Source organism: Diabrotica virgifera, chromosome 9 (assembly GCF_917563875.1).
Source record: "Diabrotica virgifera virgifera chromosome 9, PGI_DIABVI_V3a".
Classification (NCBI taxonomy): Eukaryota; Metazoa; Arthropoda; class Insecta; order Coleoptera; family Chrysomelidae; genus Diabrotica; species Diabrotica virgifera.
This window is the reverse complement of record NC_065451.1, coordinates 175,091,448-175,104,309: the sequence shown is the minus strand read 5'-3', so window position 1 is coordinate 175,104,309 and position 12,862 is coordinate 175,091,448. Positions and strand designations below refer to the sequence as shown.

At 33.4% G+C, this 12,862-nt stretch overlaps 1 protein-coding gene across 1 annotated transcript in view; it reads right to left on the bottom strand.

The window, feature by feature from the left end:
- Nucleotides 1–9,881: 9,881 nt before the first annotated feature.
- The window catches only part of LOC126891946 (probable glutamine--tRNA ligase), an 81,389-nt gene continuing 78,408 nt past the window's right edge, over nt 9,882–12,862 (bottom strand). Inside the window, exons 12-13 of the mRNA XM_050661291.1 lie at nt 10,651–10,840; nt 9,882–10,018 (exon numbers count right to left, since the gene is read on the bottom strand). Coding sequence (XP_050517248.1) covers nt 9,971–10,018; nt 10,651–10,840 — 238 coding nt within the window. The 3' untranslated portion in view covers nt 9,882–9,970. The remainder of the gene's footprint in view (nt 10,019–10,650; nt 10,841–12,862) is intronic.

Below are 12,862 nucleotides of genomic sequence, written 5' to 3'. Positions count from 1 at the left end.
CGATTGTTTTATTCTCATTTTTTCTCCCTACAGAGAAAACTACAAACTTTGCTTATGCCAGTATTAAGGGCATTGGGCGTACAAAATACTCCCTACAAAATAATCCCTATACGATTAGAATTGCCCAAAATTCTAACTACAATTAAATATCCAAGACGCGTCCTCAGAAAATTCCAATTGATGAAATAAATATACATGCTGCAATAATGCGTTAAACTACGATATATTTATTATTATAGAAGACATCAAAAAAATTATTTACAAATAACTTCATATTATCCATTACAAAAGTGAATCGTACTGTTTGTTAATGTGGTGTAAAGAATATTTGTCACACCGGCCCTGACTAATGGCTGGACAAGGTGCGATGTTTTGACAAACAGCAGGGTGACCCGAATAGGGGTGAAATCAAGTGTTTGGGTGGCCAGTCGATGATGGTATTCCGTAAAAGAAAGATTTGTGTATTAACTAAATATTTAAAATAAATGTATTTACCTCTGCATTTTGCTTTTAAAATGTTACGCATTATATTTCGCCCTCTACTTTCCATGTAAGGTGTTGTAACATTACACGGGGTATTTCAAAAGTTAAGATCAATTGTGATGAGAACCATTCCTATTTTAACTATTTAATGGGAAATAAGCCACAATATTATTAAAAAAATGATTTTTATTAACGTTTCGACGCCCAAATCGGGTGCCGTTGTCAAAATACAAATACTACTGAATATGATATTATTAAAAATCATTTTTTTAATAATATTGTGGCTTATTTCCCATTTTTTTTTATTTAGAAATAACCGCATTAACCACGAAGGTCATCAGCGGGGTAACGAGAATACAATTAATAAGTTTACAAAAGTATGAAATTGTGTACAATTAAATCTTACTTGCTAGGTTACATTTATTAAGGAATTGAAAAAGAGGTTTACAGTCGGTTTGCAGGTTAAGAATGTCTTTCATATTGTTTGAATAACCAGATATAGATTGTTTGTAAGCGGCAAATTCATCACATTCTGTTAGCACATGTTTTACTGATACTGGTATATTACACCTTCTGCATTTTGGTGCTTCGGTATGGGTAATGAGATGCTCATGAGTAAGTTTACAGTGTCCTAACCGAAGACGAGATAAGATGACTTGGTTCGATCTGTTGGTTGTTTGTGGATTCCATGGACCAGTATCTTCTTTAACGTCTCTTAACTTGCTCGTGGATGTTTTCCATTTTTCACTCCATAAATTGAGAGTCATTGATTTTAGTAATTGTTTTGTATCTGCGGCTGGAATTGATTGTTCTGCCAATGTTGGTAATTGCGCAGCTGTGTAAGCCCAACGATCAGCGTTTTCATTTCCCTCGATTCCAGAATGAGAGGGAACCCATAGAAAAACTATTTTTGAGTCTGTTTGATGCAGACTGTGTAATATTTCTTTGATTAATATGACTATAGGATTTTTCGTGAAGGTTTGTTGTATGAGTCTCAGTGAATTGAGTGAGTCAGATATTATTAAGGAGTGTTTGGTTTGTGCATTGGAAATGTGCTTCAACGCTTGTAATATGGCATAAAGTTCACCATTTAAGATGCTGTAGGAGCTGGGAAGCTTAAATAAATATTTGGTTTCATTGTTTATGTATACTGCTGCTCCTACACCTTGGGAAGACTTAGACGAATCAGTGAATAAGTGGGTATAATTTTTATATTTTGCGACTATTTGTTTATAATTTTGATATACAGGGTGTCCCGAAAAGATTGGTCATAAATTATACCACAAATTCTGGGGTCAAAAATAGGTTGATTCAAGCTCACTTACCTATATACAATAGTGCACCCAAAAAAAGTTACAGCCCTTTGAAGTTACAAAATGAAAATCGATATTTTTTCATATATCGAAAACTCTTAGAGATTTTTATTGAAAATGAACATGTTGCATTCTATGGCAGCAGCATCTTGAAAAAAAAAATTATAGTGAAATTTGAGCAATCCATAAAAATTTTATGGGGGTTTTGTTCCCTTAAACCCCCCAAACTTTTGTGTACGTTCCAATTAAATTATTATTGTGGCACCTTTAGTTAAACACAATGTTTTTAAAACTTTTTTGCCTCTCAGTAATTTTTCGATAAGCCAGTGTTTATCGAGATATTTTGAATATTTGTCAAATCCACCACCTATTTGTATATGGTTAAGTACGATTATAATAGAGACCTGTTGATAATCTGAAAATTTATTTATAATTTACATTTTTAGGTATATTTTGAAAAAGAAGCCACATCTCGATAAAAGGTGACTTATCAAAAAAAGACTAAGAGGCAAAAAAGTTTTAAAAACACTGTGTTTAACTAATGGTATCACAACAATAGTTTAATTGGAACGTACACAAACATTTGGGGGGTTTAAAGGAACAAAACCCCCGTACAATTTTTATGTAAATATATTAAAAAAGAAGCCGCATCTCGATAACAACTCGCTTATCGAAAAAATACTAAGAGGCAAAAAAGTTTTAAAAATGTTGTGTTTAACTAATGGTACTACAATAATGAATTAATTGGAACGTAGACAAAAGTTTGGGGGGGTATAAGGGAACAAAACCCCCATAAAATTTTTATGGTGTGGACAAATCTCACTGTAATTTTGTTTTAAGATGTTCTTGCTATAAGAATGATACATGCCCATTTTCAATAAAAAATCTCTAACAGTTTTCGATATATTGAAGAAAATCGATTTTCATTTTCTAACTTCAAAGGGCTGTAACTCTTTTTTTATGGACACATTTGTACTAAGGTAAGTTAGGTTCAATCGAACTCTTTTTGACTCCATAATGTGTGGTATAATTTATGACCAATCTTTTCGGGACACCCTGTATAAGACGTGGATTGGTATCGTATTTATTATATTTCGTCAATTGGGTGTTTACATGTGGGGTTCTGATAATCCATGGAGGAATGCTGTGTTCATTCATTAACCACGTTCTGGGGAAATTTTGGAGATTTAACGTTGATATATACCGGTGAATTCTAACATAAAAGGGTGGTGGAGAGGTGCTATGTTGAAAAGTTGATTTGAAACGATTACAGAACGTGTTTTTGTGAGCAGGAATTGATGGTATTGATGCTATTCTGGAGGCATAGGATAAACTAAGAATTTGTCGTCTGAAAGATAGAGCTGGTTCGCCCAGTTCGCAGTATAGGCTTTCTACAGGCGTTGTCCTGTAAGCCCCTAGAATTATTCTTATTGCGGTGTTGTGTATAGTATCTAAGCATTTTAATATTGAAGGGCGAGCAGATGTGTATGCAATACATCCATAATCAATTTTCGATCGAATAAGGCTTCTGTATATTTTTAGCAGCATAAGACCACCAGATCCCCAAGACTTGTTTGCTAAGCATCTTAATAAATTTAAGCCCTTTTGACAAGAAAGAGTTAGTGTTTTAATATGATTTTTCCACGACAGACGTTCGTCGAATATCATGCCCAGAAAATTTATGTGTGGAGTATAGCTTAGTTTCTGGTTGAATAGGAATATTGATGGTCGATGCTGCTCTGGTATGTTTCTTTTTGAGAATAATATGCAATTTGTTTTGTTTGGGGAGAAATTGTACCCAGACATTATAGACCAATGTTCGAAGGATGTTATGCATTGCTGAAGGCTTTGAGCCATGGTGCTAAGACATCTTCCCTTGATAAACACGATCATGTCATCTGCGTAAAGTCTGGCTACAACTGGTTTCTTTAAATCTTTTAAGACATCATTCATAGCAATTAAAAATAAAGTTGGGCTGAGAATTGATCCTTGTGGTGTGCCGTTTAATTGTTTCTTGGTTGATGATATTGTTCCAGAAATTCGGACTTGGAATTCTCTTTGAGATAAAAAATTGCGTATGAAATTTATTATATTGCCTTTCAATCCCCAGTGATGTAGTTTATTTAGGATGATTTTATGGCATGTAGAATCAAAGGCTTTATTAATGTCAAAATAAATTGCTAGACATTTATCTTTAGTAGCAAATGCTTCGTGAATATGACTTTCTAGGTCAATAATGTTATCAAGTGTGCTTCTAGATGGTCGAAATCCGGATTGTTCGGGAATTAATAATTTGTGAGTTTCCAAAAACCATATTAGTCTCTTGTTGATTATTTTTTCTAGCAATTTACTCATGGAGCAGGTTAGGGAGATTGGCCTGTAAGATTCAGGCAAGAGTGAAGATTTGTTAGATTTAAGTATGGGGATGATTGTTGCTTTCTTCCAGATTAAGGGGAAGTCACTATTATTCCACATGTGATTAAAGATATTAAGCAGGATTTGTTTCGCCGTTTCTGGGAGATTTTTTAGAAAAACTGGAGGGATGTCATCGGGACCAGAAGAACTGTCTTTTAGTGATGAGAGAGATTCCTCCATTTCTTCTTTTGTCAGTGGCTTGTTTAGAGAATTAAGGTTTTCCAGCTCTTTGAATTCCGTAGGGAGGGCAATGTTATCATTAGTTATATTTCTGTTTATGGAAAGCTTATGATAATAGTCTGCGAATGCTTCACCTATTTCTTTTGTTTGGTTTATTCGTTTGCCGTCATAATCTAATGCTTTAATGACATGGTAAGTTTTGTTTCCATAAATACCTTGTATCTTCCTCCATGCCGATGATATTGTAGTGTTTCTGTTTATGCTTCCTACGAACTTCTTCCATGACTCTTTTTTACTTTTGTTGGTAATATATCTTGCTTTTGCCCTATGTTTTTTGTATTCAATTATACTTGTTGCGGTTTTCTCCCTCCTACATCTATTTAGAGCAGATTTGCTGTTTTGTATTGCTTCGGCACATTCGTCATTCCACCAAGGCACATGTTTAAATTTCTTGATGTTTTGTTTTTCCTATTGAAAATTCAGCGGCTTTTATGATTATTTCGTTAAGTTCAGTTACTGCTGTATTTGCGTCCTTCCACTCATTAATTTTGTATATGTTATTCTCAATGGTTTTTGAGAAAGAGCTCCAGTCGGCTTTCTTTATTTTCCATTTCTGATGGATACTATCTCCGTTTGATATTTTGTCTTTTATAATTGAATTCGTTAATTTTATAGGATAGTGGTCACTGCCTAGTAAGTCATCCATAACTCTCCATTCAAGGTAAGGACTAATAGTTGGGCTACATAATGAAAGATCGATGCAAGAAGAATTGCCAGTAGCTATATTGAATCTAGTATTGCTGCCATCATTCAGTAAACTTATGTTCATGGTGTTGAATATGTTCGATAGAATTCGTCCCCTCCTGTCTGTTTTTTGAGAACCCCAGGAGTAATTTTGGGCATTAAAATCTCCTAGAAAAATGAAAGGAGTTGGAAGTTGATTAACTAGAGACTCCAGTTCATCCTCAATTAAATAATGGTCAGGAGGAATGTATATGTTGCAGATGGTGTAATTTAGTTGTGCTTTAATTTTTACGGCTATCGCTTCTAGGTTTGTATTTATTCTAATTTGTGTTGCTTGTAGATTCTTTGAGACGTAAATGGCTAGCCGCCACTCGCAACTTGTACATTTCGGTTTTTAACGAATTCATTGTATCCCCTCATTTTGTGGACATTTTCGTCTCGGAAGTGAGTTTCTTGTAGACACAATATGTCCAGAGAATGGAGGGCTATGATATGCTCTAGCATATTTAAACGGGTATAGTACCCTTTAAGTTCCACTGGAGTAATGACTCGAATGTATTTATTGGGTATCTTGAGATGTATTTGAGATATCAGATTGGGTATCACTTAAATCTTGGGATTGCTTTAGTAATTTCTTTTTTAGCCTTGTGACACGAGTTTTTAGTTTCTTAGTGTTTGCGTGAGGATGAAGTTCTTCTAACATATCTATTAGTTTTGGAATATCTTCTGTGAAGTCTTCCGCAATGCTAAGAACATCCCTCGATCCGTATGTATTTTCTAGGAGCTGTTTAAGCTGATGGCTGTTGATTATGAAGTGAGGAGAATGAGAGTCGATATAGTTTATAATAGATTCAGTAAGTTCTATTTCTTGATCTGATGTATTAGATTTGGGTTTTTTGTTTTTCTGAACGACTGTTTGGGGAAGAGAGAAGGTAGAAATATTGGGTGGCATTTGTTCTTCTGGAGTGGCTGGGGTCATATCTTCAGCTGTTCGTTTTGTTGCGGATGAAGTTGTTGACTTAGTAGTTTTGTCCGAGGTTGGGATATTTTCAGATTGAGCAGTGTTGTTGATTTGTTACCAGATTGGATGTGATCAAAGCAGTATTGGCGACTTTTGCACAATTTTCTACTACTGAGGAACTTTCGGGTAGAATATTATTTATTGAGTGGGAATTTAAGTCATTAGGAGATGTTTCATCCGGTTGAGATATTGACGAGATTGGAACATTATGTGTGGTTGTGATGATTGTTGGGAATGTGGGTTAATATTGCCCGAAGGGCATTGGGATGCAACATGACCCGATAATTTGCAGGTGAAGCAGCGTTGACTGTCTAGGGCTAAAAAGATATGATATGATAGATTATCATGTGTTATTTCTAAGAATTCGGGTATGGTAATATCTGGGGAAGGAGCGATATACACCTGTCTTCTGAAGCTGAGTATGTGTTGGTATTCTGGATTTGATGCACCTATTCTAAGAAAGTTTATTGGAGAAACTAATTTTAATCCAATATTTTCCAGTAAGGTTACAAGAGTTTCGTGTGGGATCGTTGGGCTTACATTCGATAATACTAGTCTGTCTGCTGGTGAAATTAGACGTCTTGCTTTGATGACTTCATTATTGACAACAATTTGACCATGATTAGTTAAAAACTCATCAACCAATGATTTATTGGTTAGATAAACACATATTCTGTTGTGTGAAATTCTGCTACAGAAAATGATGTTTATTGGTTTTACCAGAGGTCCCAATTGGAGAAGATAATCTTGAAGTTTTGCTCCCTGAATGGAGCCGAAGATAAGTGCCTGGTCTTTGTTAGGATACTTGTAGATATTTTTTGAGACAGTGCTTGCATAAGATGTGTTGGAGGTATTCATATTATTTAAATTATTATCTGGGTGAGTGTTGGTGGATGAAGATTGATTTGTAAATGTTGGTTGTGACATTTTATTTAAAATATTCAAATTTGCTAAGTTATTTTGTTAAATATAATTATTGTCCAAAACATTTTTCCCAGGCCGACCCTGCCTTTTGTTGTTAAAAATTCTTTATTTCGCTAGGCGAGTTTTTACTAGCTAATTACTTTTCAGTCTTGTGTATCTGATATCTAACCTCAATCAGCCTAACAAAAATCGTCTGGATGCAGTTAATATTAAAAATTTACTCACAGTTGCTGTTCTTAGTATTTTATGTCACTGCACTAGTAAATATTAAAAGGCTTTTATTTAGCGGTAATTTGTTTAAATCGACCGTAAATTATAAAACGTGTGTTTACAAACAGGTCTCACAAACAAGTCCCTTATTTCCCATTAAATAGTTAAAATTGTAAAAATGCCACAAGAAAATAGCTTCAGAACAACATTCCTATTTTAACATAAACCTACGTGCATAGAAATCGGCCCACTTAAAAATTTGGTCATTTTTGATGTCTCGTATTTTCTAAACCTGTTGGCCGATTTAAGTGATTTTTTTAATATGTTCTAGCCTGATTTTTTAACAATACCGATGTAATAATATTGTTGCTAGACATGTCAAATTTTCATTATGTACCGGGTGTACGAATCAAACCGTGTTTTTTTCTCAAAGTTCGCATCAGCTTGTGGAATATTCTAGCATTTATAAAATACTGAAATTAAAACCCAACTATAGCCTCAGGTTTTCTTAACAATCTGGTTTTTGATTCATTCGTTAATGTTGGATAATTAAAAAATTAGGTACTTTAACAACTAGACATGTTCCTCATCAATACACGGTGTTTCTAAATAAGTGCGATAAAGTTTAAGGGGTAGTTCTGTAATCCCGTATGCACGCCAATGGTGAATAAAAAATCCGCAATAACTATCTCTAAAAACCTACCAAATTTCATTTGGCTATCTCAACTGGTTTTAAACATCCCGTGTCTGGGAAACGAAACATTTGCAAACATACGTTTATAAAGCAAACTGTCATTATTTTTTCAAGCAGAATTACCTCTTAAAGTTTGTTGCACTTATTTAGAAACACCATGTATTGATGAAGAACATGTCTAGTTGTTAAAGTACCTAACTTTTTTATTATCCAACATAAACGAATGAATAAAAAAACAGAATGTTAAAAAAAACATGCGGACATGATTATAAAACAAATTGTCATTATTTTCTCATGTAAAATTACCTCTTAGTTTGTCGCACTTATTTAGAAACACCCTGTACTGATGACGAACATGGCCAGTTGTTAAAGTACCTAACTTTTTTATTATTCAACATAAGCGAATGAATCGAAATACAAAATGTTAAGAAAACCTGAGGCTTTTAATTTGGGTTTTAATTTCAGTATTTTATAAATGCTAAAATATTTAACAGGGTGATGTGAACTTTGAGAAAAAAACACAGTTTGATTCGTACACCCGGCATACAATGAAAATTTACCTGTCTAACAACAATATTATTACATCGGTATTGTTAAAGAATCAGGCTATAACACATTAAAAAAATCACTTAAATCGGCCAACAGGTTTAGGAAATACGAGACATCAAAAATGACAAAATTTTTAAGTGGGCCGATTTCTATGCACGTAAGTTTATGCATTTTGTTTCACACTCTTAAAGACAAAAGAGAACCAGTGTAGCTGCTTTGATATGTTTTTTATTTGGCAACAGCGCTTTCCCTGTTAAACTCGACGGTAGCGAAAAACTAATATATGAGGAAAAATTTGTTAAATTTGTTTGCAGTGAAGTTTGTACGGGTGTGTTATGATTTCATTAAATCTATGACGTACATTCCTTATTGTTTGACTTTAAGTTAATCGGCGATTTTTTGTGTTTTCTGCGTTATTCCTTTAATTTGTAGTCTGCATTTATAAAAAAAAACGGTTGTTACTAGAACTCTTAGGATTCTTATTAGTATAATATAATACTTATGGGCTGTCGAAGGCCGACATGATCACCCAAAAAAGGTGCAGGTGATCATCATCAATGGTGCTACAGCCCTATGAAAGAGCCTCGACCTTCCCAAGTCTCTTACGCCAGTCAGTCCTATCCATTGCCAAGCGTTTGCTGCATTTTCTCCCATCCTCATCTACACCATCCTTCCATCTGAGTTTTGGCTTATCCCTATTTCTACTTGCCACAGGTTGTGACATAAGGATTTTTCCAGGAGGGTTGTTCTGCTGTGCTAGATGTCCTGCCCATCTTAGTCTTCCTATTCTTATAATAAATACTACGTCTTTACCACCAAATTTTTGTTTATATCTGTGGTATACCTCGTAGTTGTACCTCCTCCTCCAAACACAATTTTCACAGATGCCACCGAATATTCCTCTCAATATCTTCCGTGCAAATAAAAGCAAAAGGTTTTCATCTGCCTTGGAGATGGTCCATGCCCCGATCCATATGTGAACACTGGTTGTATAAGGGTTTTGTATATGGTTATTTTTGTTTTTTTGGCTTAAGTTTCTGCTTCTCATATGTCTACTCAGTCCAAAATAGCATTTGTTTGCTAGGATTATCCTTCGCTTGATTTCTTCCGTTATGACGTTCTCCTTGGTGATCAGGGAGCCTAAGTATGTGAATTTGTCCATCACTTCAAAGGTAGAGTTATCAACCGTGAATTGGTGACCGATGTTTCTGGCTCCATTGTTGGATGTTGATAGATTAATAGATTAAGTACACATTATGTTTATTGTAATTTTCTTCTAAACTCTCGTAATATTTAATCTTTATTTTCTACATCTTTTGAGCAAGGAATAAAAAAAAAACAAAAACTGTTTAGAAATAATTTAAAATATTTTACTGTTTTAGAAATCATTTAAAATATTTTTATACAAACCAAAGAACAGAAAAATTTATACTAACATCATTTTCCTGCATCTTCTTTTAATCCTACTGTCTGATTGAAGACAAGCTGAAAAAAAAAATACATCCAATGAAACAAATATCACAAAAAATATTGCGTATAATCTCCTTCTCATAGGCATCTTTCAGTGTGTCACAGTTTTTCGATTTCTTTCCAACGCATTAAGTTGTGAAAAGGCACGTCCGTGATTAAAATCATTTATAACATTTATTCTAGTTGTTGATAGACGGCGCTATAATCGAACAAAAAATTATTTATGTATTATCTATAATCTATACGACTATAATCTGTACAATTTATAAAACTATACAAATCAAAGAACATACCTTTTTATAAATGAAATAAACACAAATGATTTGTTTTTATACCAAATTACGATTACGATTCTGAAAACTGTCAGTTTTAACTAAAATGTCATGCTATGATATGATTCTCTACATTCTTAAAATCATATATTACATCATTAATGACACACTGAAAGACTGAGAAGAACTTTAAATTATAGTCGTATAGATATGTAATAGGTAAATAATCGGTAAACCTAAATCCTTTTTTTTCGATTATAGCGCCATCTATCAACAACTGGAATAACTGTTATACATGTGTATGTATCACGGACGTGCCTTTTTTTCTGTCACTTGCGTCACACTGAAAAAGCCTCTGAGAAGAACCATACTTACATTGTGTTTGGTAGAATCTGGATCTAACGAGAAGAACCCAATTCTCTCAAATTGAAATTTATCACTAACTTTTGCAGTTGAAAGAGATCTATCTGCAAGGCTTTTTAAAACCTTTAACGAATCTGAATTGCAGTCTGTTAAAAATCCTCCAGGGACTTCATTTGGATCTTCGGGATTTTTATGTTTGAATCTACAAAAAAATCATCATCGTTTGAAACAAAAAAAAATCGGAAAATGGACTAGGAAACAAACATTATTACTTTTGTATAGTAAGCAGCAACATTCCAAATCAAAAAACCAAAAAAGCTCTATGAGTAAAATTATAACAAATATTATTCTGATGCTATTTTCTTTATTGGCTTTAGGATTAGACCATGCGGTCAGAAACAAAGTAAATAGTACATACATAAACATAATATATCTTATCTAAACTATCTAATTAGTAATCTAAGTTAAGGTTTAATGCTATTTTCTTGTGACATCTTAAGGCAATTTACCTACCATTTTATTGAGAATAAGCCACAATTTTACTTTAAAATAAGTTTATTTTATGTTTCGATTTCCACTTTGGAAATCATTATCCAAGATACAAAACATTAACAAATTAAACAAATTTTAAACTAAAAGGGGTAGTTCCCTGGGTTGGCTGTATACCTTATAGTTAAACAAACTGGAACATGAAGTAAAACCACTTCTATGTAAAAGGTATACTTACTAAAATTTTTTTAAATCCCAATGGATTGAATAAAATGTGTTTATCAGAACGTTTTCGAACCTATCGGTCCATCATCAGTGAATTTGAATACTTGCAAAATCGACCCAGAACCAAACAATGGTTGTGATTATAAATCAATCTACATTGTGTTAAAATAATATTGTAAAGGCTAAACGGCGATGTTCATGGATATAACCTCTGGGAACATGGTGATACTCTACCCGAGGACCCAATCAACCATCTTAGATCAACGATGACTACCGTTGGGTAGGGAGACCTAATATATACACCGTTTTTTTCAATTTTTTATAGGCTATAGTTTTGCTAAGAATATTTTTTTTCGACAAAATGCTTACGTTTTGAGTTATTTGCGAAAAACCGTCTAAAAACGTGGTTGTTTTGTTGAAAAATTAACATATTCACTTGCAAATAACTCGAAAAGTATTAATTTGGTGAAAAAACTCTATAGAACAAAAGTTGCTTAAAATTATTCATTTTATCCATTTCGGGACTTATCTTGGACATATATTTTTTCACCCCCGAGGATGGGGTGAAACTCACCCCCAGGGCAAAAGCACACATCGGCACCATATCACTTTTTTTCTTTGACATGTTAGCTATGCGTGTGACAAATTTCATGTCAATCCAAGCGGTTCTTTAAAATTTACAGCAAAAACCGTGAAAGAATGTACTAATAGTATTCTTCTCCATTTAGTGATCTGCCATAAATAATCAACATAATAAGTAATGAACTCACGATTCGAAAACATTTTCAGCATTAACACTGACACTAACAAAAAGTATTCTTCCAAACTATCTACTAAACAGTAAACATGATGGGACTGTCTACTGTTTAAATTTTCGTACCTGACAGAGTTGCCAGATTTTAATTTACATACGAAAATGTATTTTAATTCTTTGGTCAAACGGTTGCATTTAGAAAAAAAATGTTATAAGAGTTTTTGAAGATATTCTTCTTTAGCGGCGACTCGATTGAGGGTAAAATTTGATTGATCCGCGCGCATGCGCACACCGACAGTATGGTATTAGTTGTTATACGGGCTCTGATTGGGTGTTGAAATTTTGAAATGATCTGTCAATAATTGTTCAATATGGAGGTTATCGGTAAACAAAAATATTGTATAATACTAGTTTTTATTGATGTGTGGACAGAAATAGAATCAAATTTATAATTATAGTGACTTTTTAAATAGTTTTGAAAAGCCGCAGGTACGTAATTCTAAATGTTTCAGTTGGAAATACCTAATAGTTTCAATACCTATCTATGTATTTGGAAAATGTAAACAAAATAATGTAGTTACCTATTAGTAGGCAATGCTTTAATTTACATAATCTGATTATGAACAAACTTTCTACAAATCTTCATCTCATATATCGTTTTCTTACTCTATATTTTGTTGTATTTTATTTCGACAAAAATCAAACTAATAATTTTATTAAATTCATATAAATTTATGGTGTAAACGTTTAGTTTGT